Source organism: Haemaphysalis longicornis, unplaced genomic scaffold, assembly GCF_048455015.1.
Source record: "Haemaphysalis longicornis isolate Haplotype H1 unplaced genomic scaffold, Haemaphysalis longicornis Haplotype H1 scaffold_5, whole genome shotgun sequence".
NCBI lineage: Eukaryota > Metazoa > Arthropoda > Arachnida > Ixodida > Ixodidae > Haemaphysalis > Haemaphysalis longicornis.
This window is the reverse complement of record NW_027526385.1, coordinates 25,816,858-25,841,943: the sequence shown is the minus strand read 5'-3', so window position 1 is coordinate 25,841,943 and position 25,086 is coordinate 25,816,858. Positions and strand designations below refer to the sequence as shown.

The following is a 25,086-nucleotide window of genomic DNA, read 5'->3' as shown; positions in this document are numbered from 1 at the left end:
TCTTCGCTTATCCAACTCCAAAAGATAGTGAATGCTTATCTAAAACAATTATCTCTATGGCTTCACATAAATAAGTTACAGCTGAACGCAAAAAAACCAAATACATAATCTTTGCACCTATTAACAAACCATTGGATAAAAACATTGATATTGTTTTTCGTGGAGATAAGCTTGAGCGTGTAAAAACGGAAAAATTCTTAGGCGTGTGGTTCCAGGAAAACTTGAGTTGGAACACTCATGTCGATAAACTAGCTGTGCAACTTAGCAAATCGATTGGTTGCTTATACAAATTGTCACGACTTATTCCACTATGTTTATAGAAAGTTCTGTATTACACATTGTTTTATTCTAAGTTAACTTACTGCACGCTAGTATGGGGCACCACGACCTGTAGAAACTACAACAAACTAACTATACTACAGAAAAAGATTTTAAGGCTATTCGAAGGATATACAGGCCCACCTCAACTTCTCCATACCAGCGCACTGTTTAAAAAACATGATATATTGCGAGCAACCCAAGTTTACTATGTCAAGTTATTACATTACATCAGCTGCAACAAATTACACGTTAGCGACACTAGCGCCCTAACTCCGCATTATACTTTCCGTGAACCGCAATTAAAGAGACCACTCACTAGAACTAACTATGGCAAGCAACACGTAAACTACCAAGTTCCTACCCTTCTAAATAAAGTTGGCCACATAATCGACCTTAGTAATATAAGATCAAAGAAGAAATATAAAATACTACTTATAAAACATGACATGGAATTGTTGTAATGTTTCAGATTGTGTATGTAAACAGCATTCTCGAACTTGTTTTTTGTTTCCAGCTGCTTCACTTTCGGGCAAACTTTGTATCTTGTATCTTTTTTCTGAGTCTTTTGCTGCCTTTATGTAACATGCTAACATCGCATGTTTTGATTTATTACGAGATGTACTTTTTTTAGAGACTGCGTTCTTATTGTTCATGTGTGCAATTCTGAAATAGTGTTTCGGGGTACATCAAAGATGTGTGCTGTGTAACTTTTCCTAACATGTTCTTGTGTAAATGCATAGCTGTGCAAAACTGCCATCGGGGGAAAAGCCTCTGTCAGGCTTCTAGCCTTTTGCTTTTCCCCCGGTCTTTCCGTCATTTCGCCCTGTATGCGGAAAGAAAAAAAAATAAATAAACTTCAAACTTCATAATGCGACGCAGTGCTGCATCTATGCGTTGTGACGGGAAGGGGGGGGGGCGAGGGGGGATTTCTGGAAAAGCATATATAAAATATAGGCAGGCTGAAATTACTGCGAGTGAGTCGCGCGGGTGTATCGGGTGATTGCGGTAGGCAAGTGACAGCCAAGTATTTTCTCGCATCCTTTAGCTAACATAATGCATGTTATATGTTCCATTGAAAATATCTTAAAGATGGCAATTTTTCTTGTGAACCAAAATTTTTATCTGTTTGTAGGATTAAAATAGAGAGTAGGCCTATAACACGTTTTCAGTACCAAAGAATAACTGGGCCCTACCCTGAGAAACGTTTTACAGACACTTCCGCGCAACGTTGCGTTTTGCTGCGCGGCTAAGGTTGGTGAAAAAGGTGTGAAGATTAACCACCAGCTGCTTTCTTTTTTAGGTTTGCCGACAAGACCTGAAGTATGCAAAAACAGGCTGACGGCGAATTTATTGAACTCCAATGACATTGGAAAAGTAAGCAATTCTTCGTCGTATTTATTTCACCAGGTACACTTATTTTATCTTTAGTGATCATGTAATAAGGGAAAGTGATAAGAAAGAACATCTAATCCGTTACACCTTGAGTTTTTTACTTGCTCGTTAGTAAAACCGTTCACTTGCAGGGGCAGTTTTATTCTTGCTTGCATAGGGTGTCTCATGACTTTTTCCGGAACTTCGCAGTGGGGCATGTGCAAATAAAGTGAACAAAAATGATTAAATGTGTGCCATGTAAATATGGATCTTTCACTCAGAACAGTGAGAGCAGAGTGGGAAAAACCGGGCCACCTCCACTAACCTAAAACCTGAGAAGGGGAGAAACATGCAGTGTACAAGTGCATTCTTTGCGCCTTGGCGTTTTTGCCTGCGGATCTAAAACCATTGGGAGTAAAAGTGTACAGCTCTGCTTCATGTCTTGTGTGTTTGAAGCAAGAAGCGTTCTAGCGCTAGGCGTTGGAAAGCGAGTGTCCCGGTGTGTTGTTTTAGTACGCGTTACATTCTAGCGCGAGGCATTCGAAAACGAGTGTCCTGGTGTTTCCGTATCGTGACTACATGAAACGACCACAACGACAGGAGATGGTGACAGCCCGAGCCCCTTAGGGGCTTGGACCCTAAAAGGGCGAGTATATGTGTTGAATAGAACTGGAAGTAGTGAAAGCTCGGTATCATAGAGCGTAGCTTTACTGTCCTCATTGATTCCGCTTACGCCGATAATCCGGGCCGGAAAGCCGAGCTTTTCTGACAATGATAACGAATTATCATGCATGAAGTGAGAGAAAACAACGCTTCCTTTGGCAAGAATCAAACCTGGGTCCCTTGCGTTATGAAGCCGGCATCTATCCAATTGCCCCACTTCGGCATAGATGGAGCGAACGCCAAGCAGCAGGTACCGACTCACGCTGTACACCGCAAACCCAAACGGAGTGGGCCTACGAGTGCGGACAGGGTAGTTGCTGTCGGTATTCTGAAAAGGTGGTGCGTACTCCAGAGTAGCACATACTTTCAGTGTGTGGTTTGGCCAACCAAAGAATACATCACGAGAAAGCCTAACGTTCAACCACCGTCGTCCTTAGGCAGAGGGCTGGATGTGTTTTAGTTGTAGTATCATTTGATTGATTACTATTTTGATATTACGTTCTCCGCACTTGCGCTCTGCCTCGGAAACAGGGGGGACATTAGGGGATACTTGTGTAGTGTGTATCAGTCTGGTATATTCATTGTCCTTATGTTGCACGATATATTCCTTAAATCTCCTGGCGATCTTATATTAATTCACCTCAAAAACATGCTAACGGTCCATAGTGAGCAAAGGGAAGGTGTGCTTTCTTATACAAGGAGTCTTGATAAAGCGAACTTCAGATTGTAGTCCTTGCCTTGGTTTGTAGTACGAGAACATTGTTAATAATTCTTTCACCAGCACTGTGAGGAGTGCATTTGAGGTTTTTGAATGGCCAAGCGAAATTTGCGTCATCTTTTGCATGTGTAAAAAACACGTTGGACACTATCGAGGCCTATTGATAAAATGTAAAATTGAGTGCCTACAATATTCCATGCTGCATCGTTAAATATTTTCCATACCCAGCTTTCTCACTCAAAATTCCAACCTCTCAGGAACCTAGCAAAACCACTTTAGCAAAGTGATATTTGGCATAAAGCCAGAAGTCAACGTGAAGATGAAAACTCGAAAAGAACTTTCCAGGATTCTGAACATTTTTTGTGTAATTCGCTGTCAAACATTACTCCCTATGCATTTCTATGGGATAGTTTCCATGGCTCAGGTACCTAGTCGCGCAACTTGCACGACTTGAAACTGTGCACAAAGCAAGTTTTTACCCCAAATATTAGCTGTGCAAAAGAACATTTCATTTCGCTAAAAAATAGTAGAGTAATCACTGTTGCCAGGACTGCCATGACCGGGAAAGCTGCACATGCGGGCAGCAGTGCGCCTGAGGCTTACGACCGAACTAGGATGAAACGTGCTCGAAAAATTTCCACCTTTTATACACTGCCATTGGTTGGCACAGTATCGTCTCATTTCTGCGTTTATGCGCTACGCATTCCGGGGCCGTTCCTAGCAGCCGTTGCAGGGTTGGCCAGGAAGTGGTTCCCATCAAGCTGGCAGCAAGCTGTAACGACGAAAACCAATGACCCGACTTCTCTTCATCGCGTTCAAGAACGGCGCCAGACAAAGGGCATAAATTTCAGGACTATTGTTTGCAACATGTTGTAAGGGAACAGCCACCCTATAAATGGGGAGGAAGCATTTTCGCCTTTGCACAGATGACACACGAAAACATTTCTCAAGGCATTTTACTCTACTACCTGCATTGAGAGAGGAAGCGTGCCTTCTGCTGTCGGCAGTCAGCAAAGGCTTGGTTACTGCAACGTAGCTTTCATCTGCTTTTTAATTCAGTCTAGTTTCGTGGTCTTTCGGCGCGAATCTTTTCGGCAGGTAGACAAGCGATGCTTCATCTGCAAGCTTCTCTAGAATTAGAAGTCTCTAGGGCTATCGCAAACACGTTCAATTCACGTGTTGTGACGTTCACCTCTCACGCATTATGATGTGAGAGCTGCACGCACTGGGGTACCATTTCTTCTGTCGTTCCCAGCGTGCGCATGTCGCATGTATTGTAATATATTCTGTTCCTGTTCTGGAGACGCCTGATCAATTCGATACGACCTGAAAAGTGGTTTGATTACGGCGAAAGCTTTTTATGTATCACTACAACGTAAACTTGAAGAACGTTGCGTGGACATAAGTGGTACCAAATCTGTTGGCAAAAAGGCCACATAACGCGTTGAGGCCGTGATACAAATGAATGCTTGCAATCCGTTTATAAGACATAGTAATTACTACCACCGTTAAGCAATGTTTCCTAACCAATGTTAGTAGGATTAATAACATAGACTACGGAGCGAACAAATGCAAAAAATCCATAACATAAATTGAGATAAAGTAAGGCGCAACAGAATAACTTATGACGGTATAAAAGTTTATTAGTGAATAATAGTAAGGATTCTAAGGTTGGGTGAATCAGCGATGAACAAAGGAGGGTTCAGGCATTAGGGCGGGTTAAGCCGAATGGATGCAGTAGGAGGGTTAGGGTGGAAAAAGATGTATTTAGTTAGGTTTAAGGTGAATATGAGTGGACATCAGTATGGCACTGAGAGATTTAAAAGGTGAGACGGTAACATAGCCTTGGTGCTGTGTCAATTTGTGGGTGGGTAAGTTAGAGTAGCCGAAACAATAGTACAGTCAGAACCGAAACCGCGCTGATCACGGAAGGCTTAAGTATTCATATGGTTTCGCCTTCGAAACGCGGATAAGACTTTAAAGTGTCTAGGAAATTTTCGGCATTCGCAGCGGCAGCCATTTTGCGCACCGGACAAACACAATAACAGCACCGGTTTTTTGTTTACGTAATACATATTGAATTCATGTCTTTTACCCTAATAAATAAAGCTCCAGGACCTGGGCAAGCCAACGAGAGTGCGCCTGAGTACGAGGTGCGACGTCAAGTAAGAGGGTGTAGCAATTCTCAGGCCGCTATCATCACGTTTGCAAATCCTTTCTACAACGCGAGGTGAAACAAGGAGTCTCAGGTGTTTTGCTGGATGTTCGTGCTTTAGCGTTCACCACTCATAAGGGTTAAGGTGTGCTCGGATTCTTGTATCGAATTTCCCAGCCATGCTGGTTATCGCTAGAGAACGAGAGGCTTTATAGTTAACTACTCGCTTAACTGGAATCTGCAACACTTCGAGTAAACGCTTTCAATCTTACTGTTGCGTTTGGAAGCTCTGCGAAAACTGTAGTTATCGTCAGCACAGAGCGGCACTGTGTGATTTGCACGTCGCAACAAATATGCCTTCTGTTTCTGCTTTCCATATGTGCCTTTCTTTTTAACGTGTCTATACAATGCGTTCAGTGCTAAAAGTGAAGGAAAAGCGCAGAATAGCCGCTACATCGCTGTAATGGCGTAATTCCAGCAATGGAAGAACCCCAAGAACCGGAAAGGGAGAAAAATCTTTCGAGCAAGTTTCTAATTTATCTATTGGACATAGAGTCGTATCTTCAGCTGAAGTAGTTTTCGACCCCTACTCTAACTTCTGGATGTGTTGGTTGACTTTATTCGGCAAGAATTTCATATTTCGAAATATTTGAACAAAGTTCAACAAAGTAATGCAGCGTCAATTTACACCCGTCTTCGCAAAAGGGTACCAGCTTGGCTACCTGTTGCTGGGAAGGGACTTCTCGCACCGTCGGGCGGTGCTAAATGCAGTCCTCAGCTTCTCCAACTTTTCTGAGCTCGAAGGAAGACCTGCCATCCTTCGCATGCGACGTAGCGGTGGTATGAATCAATATCTACTGTACTCACTAGTGCCAATGATTAAAGATGAGTACATCAATGTACTGGTAAATGCGACCCGTGCCATAGCTTTGCAGCCGTGAACGTACATAAGTAGCCAGACTGGTGGTGAGGATCTGCCTGTTCACCAGCCTATTTCATTTTTGAGCTACTGCGTTCATTCAAACTTTTAGTACATTAATTAAGAATGACTTCGCGTTGAGGAGCCTTCTTTTTTGTGACGGTTTCACTGTACAGCGGTAGATTTGGCAGGAAGGGAAAGACTGATAAAGGAATACGCCTTATTTCCTCTATACCATAAACGGGAATATCTCGAAATATAGGTTAAGTCGAAAGTTTTTTTCGCCGTGCATTATTCTCCCATTGGCTTCATGTATTTGGACCCCTTTATCTCTCAACGTTTTTTTTATTTTTTGATGGGCCACGGATATCTCGATATGTTGATAGAGACGACACAAGGAAACGCGCGCTACGAAGTCTCCGTTCTAACGCGCAGCTCTTTCTGCGCGCAGAATGCGGTCGTAAACGGCAAATGTACGCTGTACAAGGACCATGTTACCGTTGCCGGAATGCGGTCCTACGCCTAAATCGCTGAGAGTTCTGTGGACGACGCAACTGGTCATGAGGACGAAGAGAAGCCGCGAGAAGTGCCTACAACGACAGAAACAACAAAGGTGCTGCGACTGCTTAGCAACAATGTAGGATATAGCGGCGGCAACCAACAATTGATGCGATGCGTTGAGCAACTCGAGAACGCTTTTATTGGAGCTGATGTGAACGCGACAAGGGCGAGCATCCCACAGTTTTCCCTTCCGCAGTAATAAAAATTTGTTTGTCATGCGAACTTTCTTCGCTTTATAACGAAAGCTCCTCTGGGCAGTGTAGCTTTTGTTACCAGCATTAGCTTATATTTTAGTGTACTGGTAACACAGTTTTGGCATCTCGCTTGATTTGATTCTAGGATTTAACGGGCCGACGCAGCGCAGGGGATGAGGTGCGCCGTAGTGGAAGGCTCCGGATTATTTTTGACCACCTAGGGATCGTTAATGTGCGCAGAAATCTTGTCACCCGGGAGTTTTTGATTTTCGCCTATATCACAAAAGTGGCCGCGGTGGCCGGGAGTCGAACCCGTGACCTCGTCCTCAACAGCGCAACGCCTTAACCACTGAGCCACCGCAGCGGGCTTTTGCATTTCGCTTAACTTGAAACTCTACTTATGTTCAAATTTTCAGCCTATTTTGTGACTTCGAGTTAACAAGGGATTAACAAGGTATAACAAGGTATAACAAGGTATACAGAACAAGAGTTAACAAGGTATACAGAAAGAGTGAACTGTATTCGAGGTGTTTCGGAAGCGTCCTCCACACTGTGGGAGCGGGTTGTCTGCTCAGGAAAATCCATATGCATGTCGTTGCCATCCAGAATAACATTTGCCTACATTCCTTATATGAGCCCGCCAGACTGAATTTTGGCCAATCCTCGCATTCCTGTGGAGTACCTGTAGGGTGATGCCTTCTGTCGTATTTTTTGCAGTGTCTGCGGCGGCATGCAGCGTCCGGAGTAGCTTGCTTCCTTCGTACAAAAGAATATGTCGTCCTCAATGGACCCGGAAAGAGACAAAATAAGAACTGCTGTAGGCTAAAGAAGCGCCATTGGCAAACGTGTAGGAGCCAGCGACAAAGTAGGACCAACTTGATAAGTGATGATCAAATGTAGCGCAAACTGGTGCAGTGGCGTCAAAAAATCTAACGAAACCAAACGAGCAAAAACAATTTTGCTGTTATGCAGCACGCGTCGTTCTTCTCTGCTCTTTTGTTCGGTGTTTCATGCACTTGGCTGTCTAGTTTCCTTTGTATCACTAGGGCGACGCTCTAAAATCGCAGAGTTTCCTCTGTGCCAAGACGTGTTTCTGTGCCCAGTTTCTTCCGACTCCTCGGGGTGGCGATCTTATAACGAAGACAAATTTGCGGTTTCATTTTGGAATTTCTCTTCCCTTTTCTTAATGCGGAGACCCAAATAGTCTGGACTGTGGTTTCACTGGTGATCGGAATTTCCGCAATTTATTCATATATTTATTTTGGTACCTTCATTGCTTATGGGACGTTACAAATGGCAGTCTGTGTTGGTACAGGTAGTGGGAAAAAGAACTACATAAAATGGAAGATTTGTCGAGAATAAACCCGAAGCCATTATTAGAAAAACAAAGACTTAACTCACTGAAAAGATATGCGAATACTCGGGACGGATAAAAATCACATTGTAAAGCAAGCGTGAGATTGCCATAAGCTCAGGGAGCATACAGAACGACAACTGTAAAATAGCAAAAGAAAATGTCACTTCCAGAAGAAAATGACCTATACAAACACTAAAAGTCACATACACACGAGAGGGCATCAATATAGCACCTACGAAGGTTCAGTTGCTGGGCGCAATGCAAGCGCATCGGTGCTAGTGGATATCGCGCTTGGCAGGCTGTTCCAATCGTCTGATGTTTTAGGTGTGAAGGAATAAAAACGCCGATTAGTACGACCGTGAGGAATGTTAACGTTGAAAGGGTGATCTATGCGTGACGATATGTACGACGGAATGGAAGGAACTTGATTTTTCAGCTGTGGGTTGTGGTGGCAGATTTTATGAAATAGGTTACACCGTGCTAGTTGTCTGCAAAGAGGAACAGGAGAAAAGTTCAGCGTTCGTTTCATTGAGGATATACTGGCCTTGCGAGCGTAATTAGATCGAATAAAGACTGCACTGCGTTTTTGTACGGGTTGTAAGGCGTTAATAGGGTAGTCATGCGATGGGTCCCACGCTGATCACGCATAAATGAGTTTAGATCGAATTAGTCTGTGGTAAAGGCCTATTTTTATGTTAGATGAAGCCATAAAAATTACGTCGCAGATATACCAGTGCTCGGTTTCCATTGCTAATAATACAATTAGGTGCTTCCTAGGAAACGGTGTTAAATACCTGTGCTCCTGAATATTTGTAAGTATTTATATTTCAAGTTGTTCCCGAATCATCTATAGTGTAGGAAATGTGTCAGGAACATTAGTTCTCCACGAAATTCTCATGATTTTACATTTTTACTAATTCAGCACATTCGCTGTTGTCAGACCAATTTGTTAATAAATTAAGGTCAGACTGCAGCGTTCATGAGTCAGCCGTAGAAGAAATTACTCAGTATAATTCGCAGTCGTCTGCAAATTACCGGATGTGTGGTGTAATGGTGTTAGGCAGGTCATTTATGTATACGAGAAACAAGGGTGGACCATGCACGGAACCTTAGAGTACACTGGAGGTGATTGGACAGAAAGATGAATCATAATCATTGGCTGTAACTAACTGGGATCTGTCGATTAAAAAATTTAAAGGAAGGCTTAAAGGAAGGCTAGAATACGGGGTCGATGTTTAAAATGCGTAGTTTTTGACTGAGAAGGTTATGAGAGACGAGGTTAGCCGCTTTGGTAAAGTAAAAAATGAAATCAACAAAATGACCATCATCAAGAGCGCCGAAAAGGTCATTTGTGTAAGAAATTAACTCAGTTTCACAAGGAGAGATTTTAAAAATCTATGTTGGCAAGGTAAAAAGGCGTTATTCCCAAGAAACATGACCAGGCTTGAGTAACTACGTTGAAACCGCTTGCAAGGAACTCTAATGAAGGATAGGAGACGATAATCAATGGGGTTCTGTGATTTTGTCTCCTGGAACTCCATTCCATTTCAAGGACTAAAAAATTCCTCCCTTCTGTTAATCTGGGAACCGGTACCGGTAAAACAGTCTAGTCTTTATTGAGGATGACAAAAACATCTCCTGCAACAGTCATCTGGTGACCACCAGTCACTGCCGCAACCTTAGAACATTAAAACAGCAGTAGGTAGCTATTTTTGCTGGACTTGCAGTGTCCGGGGCTGACAAAATTGGCTAACTGCTCGAAAGGGAATGGTGTTTCATAAATAAACAAACAAGCAATGCTAAAAAGGCTCGATGGATGATGGGAATTACACCACTTGTTTTAGGGTAGCTTTTCAAACAGACTAAAGACTAATTTAGTTGCAAAAAATTCAGCAAATTTTGATCTGGGTGGGTTACGAACCACGTCCCTCAAGAATCCATAGCCAAACCGTACTCCTAGATCACAACGCGTCATGGATTGTGGGCTAACAGAATATAGCCTTGCGAGAGAGTTGTGGCCTGTGACTTCGAAACGCGTACGAAAGGCATTTGTATTTAATTTACATATACTGCCAATCCCAATTAGGGAATATAGAAGGAAGGGCACATACATTGTGAAATGACAAGATTTATACAAAGGGTACTAAACAACAAGATAAATATTACATTAACGAGCGAGATAAAACTGAAACCAATACATTTTATCACTATATCAGTACCATACCAATTATAGCTGTATATTTACCAAAGGACATAATACAAAATAGTTACTGCAAGAAGAATAGTGAACACTTCAAACAGTGGACAAAGAACTCAATTCGTCAGTCAAAAAAAATAACATCCGTGCAGGGATGAAAAGGTTTCCAATGATTGACTGTTTGTTATACTGATGGGCAAATTATTCCACTCTCTAATTGCTAGTGGAAAAAAAGAATATTTGAGACAGTCAGTCTGGCACTGATATTCATTCAGTGTCTGCGAATGTTTTTGTCGTGTTGGCCTCGTCTTTGTGTATGACATATACTTTGAACTGTCTATGTTCAGCTGTTTGTGAACTAATTGATACCGCAATTTTTTACGTGCAAGTTTAGCGCGCAGTTTTTTATTTTTATAGACCTGCTTTTTTTTAAGTTCTGTGGGTCAGTCTGTTATTGGGTATTTGTTACAGATAAATCTTACCGCTTTTTGTTGTACTCTCTCTAGGGCATTTTTAAGATTGTTTGTAAAGGGAAACCACGCGACGTTTGCATATTCTAAGACGGGTCTGACGAATGTTTTGTAGGCGAGAAGTTTTGTTTCACGGGGCTAAAAACCAAGACTTCTACGACGGAAGAACAGTCGTTTTAATGTAGCTGGTGTGCAATGTCTCACGTGGATATCCCATTTGAGATCTTGTGACAAAGTTATGCCTAGATATTTGTGTTCAGGTACTACCGGAAGTACAGAGTTATTTATAACGTAAGTGAATTCAGATACATGCTTTTTTCTGGTTATCCTCAAGAGAGCAGATTTGTTTACATTCAGGGTCATTTGCCAGAGAGCACACCATCTATATATGTATATTGTAGGGCATTGTTCAATTTTACGTGATCTTCTGGAGCGTTAATTTCTTGGTAAATTATGGTCATTGGCGAAAAGCCTTACATTAACACCAATTCCAGCAGGTAAATCACTAATGAAGATCAAGAATAAAATGGCGCCAAAACACGGCTTTGGGAAACACCTGACATAACATTGGCTGTGGTAGAATTTACGCGATTGACTTGCACGTACTGAGTTCGGTTACTTAGATAATTGTCGATCATGTCAGTAAGTCGACCTGTGCCTATTGTTGCTTGAAAGCACTGCTGGACACATGCCACTGCAGGCACCGGGTGTCTTCAGCCCTTAGAGTGAGCTGACGATCTTCCAGGGGCCGCTTGTTCTACAAATGCCATTCGGGTTCTGTACGCGGTGATGAACTCTGCATCGTCTACATCAAGAGAAGCTGTCGATCTTGGCAGCGAAAAAAACATGCGCATATCTATTCAAAAATTCTTTGGGATGTTTTATTAATCAGAACAGTGTAAAAAGTACATAGGTCTCCTACATTTTTCACATTCTTTAATGTTTTCTAGATGTTCAGAGAGGGAAATACCTTTACTAAGTCCGGTGATTTAGTGGTGCGAGGCCGCTGGTTTAAGTCGAGCAGCTACGATTGGAACCCTAGTGACCAGGGCAGGAGTGTTTGGACTTCAAAGTCCGAGCTGCGCAGCACACTCTTCCACTGCTCAATCCTGTTTACACAACGGAAGCTGTCTTGGAACATGCCTACATAGAGTAGACAAATGTGGCCGGGGCGCCACACAGGAGGAATTTCGGTGAGCGATATTGAGTGGGGTAGATGTGGTTGAGTACTGCCCGGCAAATCCGGATATTGGTTTGCCGGAAACGCAAGAAGCGTTCCTTACAGTACAGGGCTCTGGATGGACGGGGATAATGGCGGTAGGCGATGCTGTAATGCACGACACCCTCATGATAGAAGATTAGTCGGTTCCTAGCGAAACGGACACAATTTTAGGGAGGGAGGCTACCCTCGGCATGGATACAAAGTCCTCGTTACTTATTCCCTTATTGCCTTACTCCCTGCCAGATCGGCGTGCGCCGGGGTCCAGTGGGCACGGCAGCACCGCAACCGTCATGCTGTCTAATCAAGGCATTTTGTTCCTCGAGCAGGTACTGCTGCTTTGCGCTTCGTGCCAAGCGCAAGCCCCGGAATTGTGCTTCTTGGGATCGGCTGCTCGTGCGGCCGATATCAGCATAGGAACGCTCTCCTGCGACAGCCTGGAGCCCGGACGCCATGGAAAGACGACTGCTGCCTGGGAGCTGCCTATAACGTCGGCACCTTCAGGAATCGGCTTCACTGGGCACGGCAGCACCGCAACCGTCATGCTATCTAATCAAGGCATTTTGTTCCTCGAGCAGGTACTGCTGCTTTGCGCATCGTGCCAAGCGCCAGCCCTGGATTTGTGCTTCTTGGGATCGGCTGCTCGTGCGGCCGATATCAGCATAGGAACGCTCTCCTGCGACAGCCTGGAGTCCGGACGCCATGGAAAGACTACTGCTGCCTGGGAGCTGCCTATAAAGTCGGCACCTTCGGGAATCCGCTTCAGTGGGCACGGAAGCACCGCAACCGTCATGCTGTCTAATCAAGGCATTTTGTTCCTCGAGCAGGTCAGTTACTATTCCAAATATGTTTATAGAAATGATAACCGTTTTGTTGTAGTGCTGCCGTGCCCGAGTGTGCTGTTTTCTTAGTTTGCGTCTCTGTTCATCTTGCTGTCGGGTGATGTAGAGCTTAATCCTGGACCTGACGTTAAGGCAATGTTGAAGGAGCTTTGCGATGGGCAAAAGGTAATTCGAGAAGAGCTAAACAACCTTCGAAAGCGGATGGGGCAAGTGGAAAAGACCCTTCAAATTGTGAAAGACCAAGCAGATGCCTTGGCCAAGCTAACAAAAACAGTTAAAGAACTAAACGAGGCCGTTTTGAGGCAACAAGAGAGAATGATAAATTTAGAAGACCGAAGTCTGCGAAACAATCTCATGGTCTTTGGAATCGCAGAAAACGAAAAAGAATCCACTGACGACCTCAAATCCAAAGTCCTAACCAACATTTTCAAAAAAATACTTGGTGTAACATTGACCACGGTAGAACGAATCCACAGAGTTGGCAAAAAAAATAGTAATAAACCCAGACCAGTTATCTTGCGACTTTTTGATTGCAGAGAAAAATCGAAACTGTACAAAAATTGCAAAAAACTTAACGAGAGTGGCATTTCTATCCGCGATGACTTTTCCAAGGAAACACTAGCGAAACGCAAGCTACTCTGGAATTCGACAAAACAGGAACGCGGTGACGGTGAACGAGTTTAACTGAATCATGACGAATTAATAATAAACAGCGACGTATTTGTTTGGGATTACTAAAAAAATGGCCGAGTACGAATAAGCGCAACAATAATGCCCCGTCGTCCGCAACTAACAATGCCCCGTCGTCCGAAGACTCGGAATCAAGCCATGTCAATTTAAACTCTTCTGACCTTCGACTAATTAACCTTAATGCTAGGAGCCTCACGAATAAGGTAGGTGATCTAGAATACTTGCTACCAGCTATGATCCACATCTTGTCACTGTCAGTGAAACATGGTTACGTCCTGAAATTCAAGACTCTGAAATTATACCCCCAGGTTACAAAATATTTCGCAATGATAGAGAATCGAGAGGGGGAGCCGGAGCCATAATCGTAAAAGAACCTCCAGTGCGTTTTGATATCCGGGATTCCAAATCGCGAGAGTGTTTGGTGCAAAATAAAGTTCCAAAATACGTCATTTGTTGTTCCAGCCTTGTACAGACCACCAACTGCGCACATATCGTATTTAGAAAATTTAAAACACCACTTGGAAGGACTTAAGGTCTCAAAATATAAGCTGATTCTTGCGGGAGATTTTAACCTTGGGGGTATTGACTGGAACAATTTAACAGCTGATGCAAAAGAACAGGCTTCCTGCGAAGTTCTCCTTGATATTGCTTTCAATAATGATTTAAGCCAAGTCGTTCGTGAAAACACACGTGTAGCCGGATCATCGCAGTCTATGCTTGATTTAGTTTTCCTTGATGCTTGCTTCGAAAATTACGAAGTAACAATTCAGGAGGGGCTGTCTGATCATAAACTCATTTTCGTTGAACTTAAAACTGGTCTTCCTTTGGCCCGAGCCATGAAAAAGACCATATTTGTTCGCCAGTACGACAGAGCTGATGATACAAGCATTGTCGATTACTTATCATTTATGTTGGACAGCTTCCAAGCAGAAAGTGACGTCAATAACCTGTGGCTGCAGTTTAAAGATATCGTCTCGTATTTTATCTCAAGTTTCGTCCCACAGCGAAAACAAAGAAAACAGAAACAAAACCCATGGGTAACTCGAGAAATATTTCACAGAGACAGATCGCTCGCCAAAGACGACAGAAAAAAAGGAACTGTGAAGTAATAGCTGAGTTTTCGCGGCAATTACGAAACAAGCTTAAGACTGCGAAAGAAAATACTATACCCATACCTTGTCTAACTTTATGGTCTCCTCCCCGCACCGTTTTTCGCGTCACTTATCGCAGACCGAGGATCAACCACACAGCATTATCATGAATGAAACAGTTCTGCATGACCAAGGAAGGATAGCGTCACATTACAACACACTTTTTCAGTCCGTATTTTCTCCGCGATCGTGCGGTGATCAGTCGCACAATAAAAAGTCTGGCCCTCATTCCTCGGATATGCCAGACGTAAAGATTACGTACGAAGGCGTCGTTTCCCTCCTACTAAACATTAACGTAAAAGCATCCAGTGGTCGTGACGATATTCCAAATGCTTTATTACGTAGATACTCGGAATGGATTGGTCACTATCTTACGATTATCTTTAATGCATCACTAGAAGAGAATCGCGTCCCAGATGACTGGTTAGTGGCAAAGGTTGTCCCAATTTTCAAATCTGGAGACCGGCAAAAAATTGAAAATTATCGCCCTATTTCCTTATCCTGCGTTTGCTGTAAACTTCTCGAGCATGTCATCTCGAAGGCCATATACACCCACTTAGAAGGAAAAAACTGTTGTACTCCAATCAACACGGATTTCGGCAAAATCTGTCGACCATGACGCAACTGGTAGAAACAATTGATGACTTTGCGAGGGCTTCGATACACAAACGGCAAATCGATTGTATTTGCTGACGTGTCCAAAGCTTTCTATAGAGTACCTCATTCAGACCTAATTGACAAGTTGGTATATTTTGGAGTAAACTACAATATCCCACAATGGATTCGCGCATACCTAACAGGCAGAACTCAGTACGTAGAAATTGATCGTTCCAAATCAGAATTACTAGACGTCACATCGGGTGTTCCGCAGGGGTCTGTGCTGGGACCTGTTCTATTTCTTGTTTATATAAATGATATTTCCCAAAATATCAACAAAGAGATTAAAGTACGACTCTTTGCGGACGATTGCCTGCTTTACAAAGAAATTAACAATGAAAACGATTCAAAAACCCTAATGACGCCCTCAAGGTTGTAGAACGCTGGTGTGAAACTTCAAAAATGAAAATTAATAAAGAAAAAACTGTTTTTTTTTCGAGTAACAAATAAAAAAAAGCATGTTATTGCCTGTACCTACACCCTCGGATCCTCTACACTTGCCGCAGTGAATAGCCTTAAATACTTAGGAGTAACTATTGCTTGTGATATTACTTGGAATGAACATGTAAAAAAGATTTGTTCGACTGCAGAAATTAAACTACGATTTTGCGTAGGAAGCTCAAGCTCGCCTCGAAAGACGCCAAATTAACTGCCTATCTATACTTGGTCAGACCGGCATTAGAATATCCTAGTGTCGTATGGGATCCTTGTGAAACAGGGTTCATCAATATGCTTGAAAGAGTCCATCGAAGAGCAGCGCGATTTATTTTGTCTCGTTACTCTCGGACCCATTCTGTTACTGAAATGTTGCAATTACTTAATTTACCCTCCCTAGCCGAACGACGCCGCCTAGCTAGACTAAGGTTTCTTTTCTTACTCTCGAAAAATCGTTTTAAAATAGACACCTCTTAATACTTAGTACCACTACGAGGCAGAACCCTAAGACGTACACATGAACATATTTTCCGGATCTCTCAACTACACATTAATGCACACGCCAATTCATTTTTCCCCCGAACAATAAAAGAATGGAACCCACTACCAACAACCGTTATCCACAGTCGCTTTGTAACACAGTTTGAGGAAAATTGAAGCGAGGAATGTCCTAAGCAAGAAGTGCATTGTGAAAAAAAAAAGTATATCCAACTGGTTGTATTCGTTTGCTTATAGATATTACGGTTAGGTGTGCTCTGTTATACTCCTGCGATGTTAAATACGGATACGGACAATACGGATACGGATACGGATACGAATACGGATACAATACGGATACGGATACGGAAATACGGACAATACGGATGTATAGTTTGTATACACTCTGCTTAATGTATTTCTTTGTTGTTCTTCGATTTGTGCTGTAACCCCACCCCTGTAACGGCCTCCGGGCCAACAGTATGCCTAAATAAAAAATAAACAAATAAATAAATGAGTTCGACAGGAGAGGTCTGTGGACTTTGGAACAGTATTTTGGATGTCACGAGGGAAATGAACACACAAAGCAGAATTTTGTATTGCCGTTTCTGTATGTTTTATATAATTGTTTTAGTAGGGGGGGTGTTAAAGCAAGTGCTATTGCAGGGATGTGGTACGTACGGTGAGATAGGTAGCAGGGGTCTTTCCGTACTGTTGATGGGGGCGAGGGCACACCCATTGTGATGGCGGTATTCAACCACATCAACGTACTTGATGTCTAGGCGGATGGGAACATTCTTCGCTAGTGCTCGCACTCGCTCTATACCTACGGGCTCTACGGCACTCTGGGTGTATGTTCCATGCAGTGGACGAACGCACAGACGGGAATAGGTGGCCCTTGGGATGCGGACCTTCGCTTGGGAGATGTTTGGGGCGTGGATACCCAAACCTCACTTCCGAAAGCTGGAGTCAATGTTTCAGGAAATGCTAAAAGTTGACGAAAATTTCAAAGTACCCGCTTATGCATTAGGTACAGAGCATAAGCACATCTCTGACCGCCGCAATTTTACAGGGCAACCTTATGTGTATGCAAACTAGGGGGAGCACCTGGATTAACATGCAAGGTAATTTGCGGGAATGTGAAACATTTTTCCCGTTCAGTTAAAATTGGTTTAACTGGTTTGGGCACATCCATATTTTGTTTGCCTAGGAAGAAACAGCCGCTTTTAAAATATTTAGGTGTTGTACTTGCGAAAGTAAATATGTAGCCAAAAGCAAAGAGCTTTGCGTTAAAAGACGCCGGCTAGAATTACAAAAAGAACGGTTGGATGACCGCAACGTTCTCGTCGTATTCATCCTTGCAGTGCTCCAGCCAGCTGGAGGTGATATGCAAGAAATGGAATGATGCGGACGTGAGTATTAAGCATTGCTTATAGTTGTAATTTTAGTATTCATTATTCCTACGAAGGTACAGAAATTTATTTAACAGATATTTTATATATCACGAGCAAACCTTTCAATGTCTTGAAATTGTTTTCTTTTACTCCGACTAGGGTGTAAAGAACCTGCTTTTAATATTGCCTGGTGCAAAGGTAAGCGTATGGTGCAAAAAATAATTTATTCCTATTTGTATTGTTAGGAGGCGAGAATGCGGCAGAGAAAAATGCATTTACTGTATTTACGCTATTTACAGCAGGATAGGCTGGGCTGCCGCTAACATTCAGAATGTACTACAAAACACCTCACCGTCTTCTTCCCCCAACAACCTTCGCTGAACGTCATGTTTTTGATGGGCAGCGATCCCTCATAAACAAATAGTTCATCGTCTTCAAGTTTTCCCCGTGGCATTACCCCCCGGCAGAACAAGCGCCGTCGCGGTGTCACGGCGAATCGATGAGAGGCGGTTGATATGGCTTCAGATGAACGACGTGGACAAAGTCTTTCGGAGGTTCGCGACTCGACGAGCTTGGAGAATGGAGGAAGATATCATACGTGACATCGGCCACTACACGTAGTACGTGATACGGGTCACAGAAGCGGGCAGTAGTTTTTTCAGAAAGCCCGACTTTGCGGTTAGGTGTTTAGAAAAAAACAAGGGATCCCTCAGTGACGTAGGCCAAGCAGTGTTTGCGGTCGTAAATCATCTTCGTCGGTGGCGGCGTATCTGCCGCGCATGATCAGCGCGAGTAGTGGCTTCACGGGCGTACTCCGACCACCCTAGCGGTAGGTCGCCCGACGTGAGGAGGAGTGTGTCTAATGGTGGAGTGGGATGGGAGCCATATCGAAGGTAGAATGGTGAATATCCTGGGGTATCATGCCCGAATAAATTATCAGCGAAAGTCACATATGGCAGCATGGTGTCCCAGTCGCGATGATCTGCAGAACTGTAGCTAGATAGCCTATTGGTCAGAGTGCAATTGAGGTGTACCGTAAGGCCGTTAGTTTTGGGTTTGGCCGTTAGATAGCTTGTGTTTAGCAGAGCAAAATCGTTAATGGCTGGGGAAAGAAAGTAGCGTCTGCGGGAATCCACTTGTTTTCCGATGAGGACAAAGTAAAAAGGTCAAGCAGGTCCAGACCTACAGGGAAGAAAGGTTCCGCGGGGATGTCAAGAGGTTGAGTTGGCCCGGTGGAAGTGAAGTTGATGTTTTCCTGCGTTGGTACTGGTCCCAAAGCCTGACGTAGCGGCGTATGGAATGGTATAAGCCAGGCCAGAAGAATCGAAGGCGGACTCGACCATAAGTGCGAAAGATGCCGAGATGCCCAGTAGTCGGCATGTCTTGAAGCTGATGTAGCACAGTGGAGCGTAGGTGCTGGGGGACAACAAGCAACAGCTCAGGACCACCGGGACGGACTTTGCGACGGCATAGGATGTTGTCATGGAACAGAAACATTGCCGTTGAAGTGTCAGGTGAGGCTGAGTTTAGGTTCTCTATAATAGATCGTAGTGCCGGTTGACGACGCTGCTCTTCCTTAATGTGATTTGATTTGATTGATTGTAAGGTTTAACGCGGTGACGCCACACAGGCTATGAGGCGCGCCTGTTCTTGTTTTTGCCTCCAGTCGGCGTGTACAAAGGATGCATGCAAGTTTTCTTCATCATTGCACCCGTGAATTTTAGTTACTTTACGGAAATAATTATTCCACGAAAGTGGCAAAACTTTTTCGAAGAGTAGATATTATTCCCCCCAACATTATTCTTCGTGGGTAGGGGGTGGGGTCTCTTTAGCAGCCCAAAGCAATTGGTAACGCAAACAGGGAACCGCGAAGAGAAAACACGAAACCACCCGTATTATCACATGAATAAAAGCATACGTCAAAACATCCTAAGAAAAGAGTTACGAATGTTTACCTTCGTTTAGCCTTATACATTCCCATGTATACAGTATGTGGTCTGTAAACGCCTAGCTTAACTTTTACAAAACTACGTGAGAGGAGCATGCAAGGTTTACGCGTGCAGCCCATAAAAAGTACTTTTTATATTAACGGAAATACAGAGACTTCAGCAGATGAATATAGTTAGAAAAGATAATTTTGGGGGGCTTTGTTGGTGAGCTGCCGTTTACAATCATATCATTCGTACAAAAATGTAATTAAGAGGTGCGGTTTAAAGTCAAAGCTTTGTGTGTGTCATTGGTATCATATTGCATGCGTGGTTTTTGAGCGAATATATATTTAGCAGCATTAACACTGACACACCTGGCAGGCAATGAACAGACACTTTTTTTAGTAGCTTCGCTACTCGCCTATTTTCCGAATTCCATAGAGGCATAAACAGAAGCCTCGGTGGCTGCAGTTTTTGTTGACGAAGTTCGCTTTGGTTAAAGGCGTTTTAGGCGAGGACTGAACTAATGTACAATACCTGACGTAAGTGTGCCCACAGTGTTGCATTGTAGAAGTCTAAAGCTAGCGCTTACACTACAGGTTACGAACAAGATAAGTAAGTGGTTTCAAAGCTAAAACACTTCTGGGGGTGGGCACAAAGTGAGGTGAAGTTGCGTATGCCAAAATATAACCACATACTAGAAACTGGCCTTCGGGTGAAAATGTCGGGAGCATTTTTTTACTAGTATCCATGTATTACGCTGTAAATGTAGCAAAGCGTATTTACTGACTTCTTGGATGGCGTTACATTCAATACTGTATCAGCTGAATTTAAAGTTCAATTTGTGTAAGGAATAATGTTTCTGTTTCTAATTGGCCGCAGTTATAAGTACGGTTATTACATCAGTAAAATGTTTCGTTTTCTTCCATGAATGTGTGTAGTGCATCCTCGAGAAACAACCAAAGTACGCGGATCCAAAATTATGGAAGCAAGTTACCTGTTCCGCTCTTGCGGTTTTCCGAAACGAAACGATGCCACCCCTTTTGAAGGTCCTTAATTTTGTCGACAAGTTGATTGGATGTAAGTTATGAAATTACTGTTTTTCCAATTGCCGGTTGTTAAAACCATACATTTTCAGCATATGCTTATTGCATTTTCTATTGCAACAAGCGAAGTTCGTGCATATTGCCCAATTTCGTAGCATTTTTTCTTTAGTTTGGGTTAACTTTATAATAGTGAAAAGTTATTTTTGTTTCTACTTTGTTTACTTTATATCGCTCAAAGAATGCAAAAAGTTTACTGATCGCCCTCATGCTGCAATGTTGTACTTTTTGTTGACAGGATGTTATCAGGCTTTATGTAGGCGGCGCAACAAAGAAATATAAGATTACTTGCGTGATTAGCAGTTCTGTTTGCAACATCAAAAATAGAAATCTCTTAAGTCGTTGAATCATTCTTTGAAACCATGATATGAACAATTGGTTACTTGAAAGTCGATATCTCCATAGAAGTGTTTTAGTTTATTAGGCTGTTTTAAATTACTCGGGTTAGTCTATTTGGGAGCCCACGAGTAAATGCGTTGTTATAGCGATGTGCTCGCACGCTGTTTCTGTTCAGAATAGAGGCTGTTAACATTTTGACATAAATGTTAGCTTCTGCTAGGTTTTCCAACGTGAGAGAGAAGTAGCATCTGTGTTTTCTTGAAACCCCAAATGAACTGTTTAAACGAACTCTTTTCATACAGCTAGGGTGCGTCGCCTGGTGGGAAGTATATGTACCAAGACCTACCACCTAGATAATAAAGACGATAGTCTTTCTTGGACTAGCTAGACTGGAGAAATCTGGTCTGTCTCACTTTCTTCCACTCGACTCACCCCAGCGGTCAAAGTGAGAGAATGCTTAAACGAAAAATATATGCGGGGGAGACCATTAAAAAAAATGCAAAATAAACTTCGAGCATGTTTGAAGCGAAACGCCAGTACATATCCGAACGTCTCAGCGTCCTCGTAACACCAATATATTTTAGACTTATTCTTGCAGTAGCAAATGATGACGAGCTACTTGATGAAGAAACATGTGATGATTATGTTATAGTTTTAGTATTCTAATGCTTACTTCACACTTCAAGTAATCCTGGTAGGAAAATTGTTTTATTTATGTTCCTGATTTGTTATAATTATAAATGAGCCCACGTGCATTTTCTTGCGAAATAATAAAATTATTAATGGGGCTAGGCCCTATTTTCAGTTTGGGTGGGTGTGTGCTCTTCTCCTAGCCAGGGGTGAATGCCCATAAATATATATTTTTCTTTCATTGCAGGCGTACGTCCCCCTCCTGCACCAGCCTGTTAGCGCCACATCACTATAACAACCATCACGTTAACACATCAAAAATTGGAATCATCAGCCAGAGCAACCGACCGGTTTCGAAGTACAGTAACAAGCTGTAAGAGGAACTCAAAAAAAAAAATTGAACAACAAAGGCATTAAAACTTAAGAAAGCTATCACTTTCGTTTTTGCGAATCTTTAAATGACGTATTGCAGTTATGTAATGTACAATCTACATTGGCAGTCCAAGTTGCTTATGTCTGCAGCGGTTTTCCTCATCATTCTTCTGGTGCTCTTCACCAGAAAACGAAAAAAATTACAGTTAAACAGGTATTTAAATGTACCTGTCATAACTTAATATAATTGAAAGCAAGCCAAGCCTATATTTCTATACCCCGGATGATAAACAAATACGCAGGAACGGTAATTTTCTTTATTAGATAAAATTTTATCTGTAATAACCACTCGCCGTAGAAAATAAAACCACTACGACAATTTCGTTTGTGTAATGCCTTCTACCTATAAATCAAACTGTAAAATAATCGTTTTTTTTACCACATAAGTATGAAACGCAGCCCGTAAGAAGCGCATACAATAAAATATGCCTGGGATGACAACTTGATGCGAGCAAACCTGAAGGGCACAGCAAAGGTTTGGTACGAGACCCCTGATGCCGAACTGACAAGCTGGGACGTCGGCTAGCAGAAGCTTCATCACCTGTTCGGAGGGCCCGTAATTAACCCAGTAGGTGCTGAAAGCTGACATCAACTGCTTTGTATTTTGCGTACATTGAGAACGTTCTCTCATGTCTAAAGATGTCTGAAGATAAAAAGCTAGCGGATGCGTTGAGAGGAATTGGCGATGTCGCTTTCAACATCCTCGTTTGAAAGAACTGCACGAGTGTCAACGCAATATTAGAGGCTGTCACTACGAGAATGCAAAAATTATCCGCGCGGCCCGCAGTCGTGCCGGCTCGCAAACACACCTTTAACGTCGTCATGTTAAGACCTTTCGCTTTCGCCGTGCTTTGCTTCGCAGCTGCCGCTGGCCCTCTCCCAAGCGAGAAACATAACTAAGGTTGCACGTCGCTAGATGGAGCCCATGGCTCCGGCGCTGTCGAAACACATGGCTGAGAGCTGTATGCATATGCTACGCCCCATTCAGAGACAGAGAGAGAGAGAACAGACTTTAATGATACTGGTTAGGTTAACCTGGCCAAGGCGCCTAGCTTGATTGTCATGCTTCATGTGAATGCGAGGATAGGCATTCTTCCACAAGATCTGTAACTTGGCGTAATTTCCGCTCCAGCGGGCCCCCTCCCAGACGCGCACTGATTTCAGCCGTCCTCAGCCTCCGACAAAAAAAAAAAAAACTCGCTGAAAGGACACGCTGCGGTCGATAGGCCAATCTGCATTAATTGCCAATGGGCTGGTTATGTCACCGATTCCTGCCCGTCCTGCTCGTTTTCGTCTCGCCAGCGGCTCTTTGTTGGTTCTTACCCTAGGCCTCGCCATTTTATGAATACGTATACGCCACAATACGCTTTAAAGTCCACACCACGTACCGCTTCAGCTTTTCTCCATCTCCACAGCACCGCCAGTCCCGCTTGCGGAAACATCGCCGTTCACAGCCGCACTCTCTAGCCGCCGTTCCAATCCGCGAAGTTGATTTTCTGGGAAACCAAGACATACAGCTCGCATAAGTGATGCGCATTTTGAACCCATGCCCAGAATTCTTCTTTTACGATACCGGCTCAACATCCTTTCTGAGAGTACACGAAGACGGCGTATGCGTCCCGGCACTCATTAAAACTGTTGCGGAAATTGTAATGATAGCTGCAATTTGGCGTCGTATTTTGTAATGCACTGACTCCACTCCCTGCTTTGTGTGTCGCTCACATTGGTAGGCCTTCAGTTGCTCGAGTGTGGGCCGCCCGCATCGGCATCGCTGGCCAAGAAACGTTTTGTTCACAGTGTTACACCCGTGTCTATACAACATCATTTTCGGTATTGATTTTTCCCACATATTCTGCCTAATTTACTGCTTAGAGGACCTAGTCCACCTCGAGATCACTTCTTCACGCGCCCCCTTCGACGTTGAACCGAATCCACGATTGGTTTCCGCGGATGACACTCGGTTACTAGCGTACACTGGTGCCTACGCACCATGGATGCCGAGCCCCCTGTTGCAGGTGGCGTATACTATGTTTCCCCTATAGTTGAGATGCCCCTCACACCCAATGTGGCGCCCCGGCACACTATAGTTACGCATTTTGACACGCACGTTTGACGCCTCAGTGCAGCTTCTTCGAAAGGCATGTCGCTTGTAACGATTTGTCTTCCAGTACCGACGACTACCAAGTTGCACCCCTGACCATTCAAGACAACCTGTATCATTCCAACAGCCATCAAACAACTCCAATGCCCGACGACCATTACGCTCCCAAGGTATCCACCGATCTACCATCCGCATAAGGATGACATTTTATTGGGTTTTTTGGTGTTGCATCCTTTAAGCAGAAAACTGCGTGTAAAAGCACATGACAAAGGAGGCAGGTCTGACGCACGAGTGGCTGCGCCTGTCCTGTCTCCTCCGTCATAGTGCCGTCATTTAAGAGCAGTTTTGTTTACTTAAAAAACCTGCATAGGCAATGAGCTTCTACATTTCCGGCCCCCTTCTTGGGCCATTTGTGATGTTGAGAAGCATTCACCTCGTAGGGCAACCACTTTAAAATCTCGAATCAACACCAGCGATGGCAGCCCCATTCATCGAAGGTCTCCCCGTGTGTCCCGCGGCCAAGACATCCAATGACTACGAAGAGCAACACAAGGCCGTCCAGCCGATCCTGGCGGCAGTCGAAAGGCAGCGACCGGATGGGCCGATTTACTGAAGGGGCCAGTCGCCGGAAGCCGACACCCGCAAGACGCTAGCCTCGCCGCCGAGACGACGTAAGGCTACGTCGATCCAAGCTTCCACCTGAATAGGTTGGGGCAGAGAAACTGCATGCTTTTCAATAAAGTTTTATTCTCTCTCTCTCTC

At 43.5% G+C, this 25,086-nt stretch overlaps 1 protein-coding gene and 1 pseudogene across 3 annotated transcripts in view; both read left to right on the top strand.

The window, feature by feature from the left end:
* Positions 1–22,226, top strand: part of LOC144137964 (uncharacterized) — a 48,795-nt gene extending 26,569 nt beyond the window's left edge. For all 3 annotated transcript variants that reach the window (XM_077670000.1, XM_077669999.1, XM_077669998.1), the window contains 5 exons: positions 1,622–1,695; positions 17,762–17,809; positions 17,951–17,989; positions 20,661–20,799; positions 22,039–22,226. In XM_077670000.1, coding sequence (XP_077526126.1) covers positions 1,622–1,695; positions 17,762–17,809; positions 17,951–17,989; positions 20,661–20,799; positions 22,039–22,070 — 332 coding nt within the window. In that variant the 3' untranslated portion in view covers positions 22,071–22,226. The remainder of the gene's footprint in view (positions 1–1,621; positions 1,696–17,761; positions 17,810–17,950; positions 17,990–20,660; positions 20,800–22,038) is intronic.
* Positions 12,439–13,671, top strand: LOC144138936 (uncharacterized; annotated as a pseudogene).
* Positions 22,227–25,086: the final 2,860 nt, after the last annotated feature.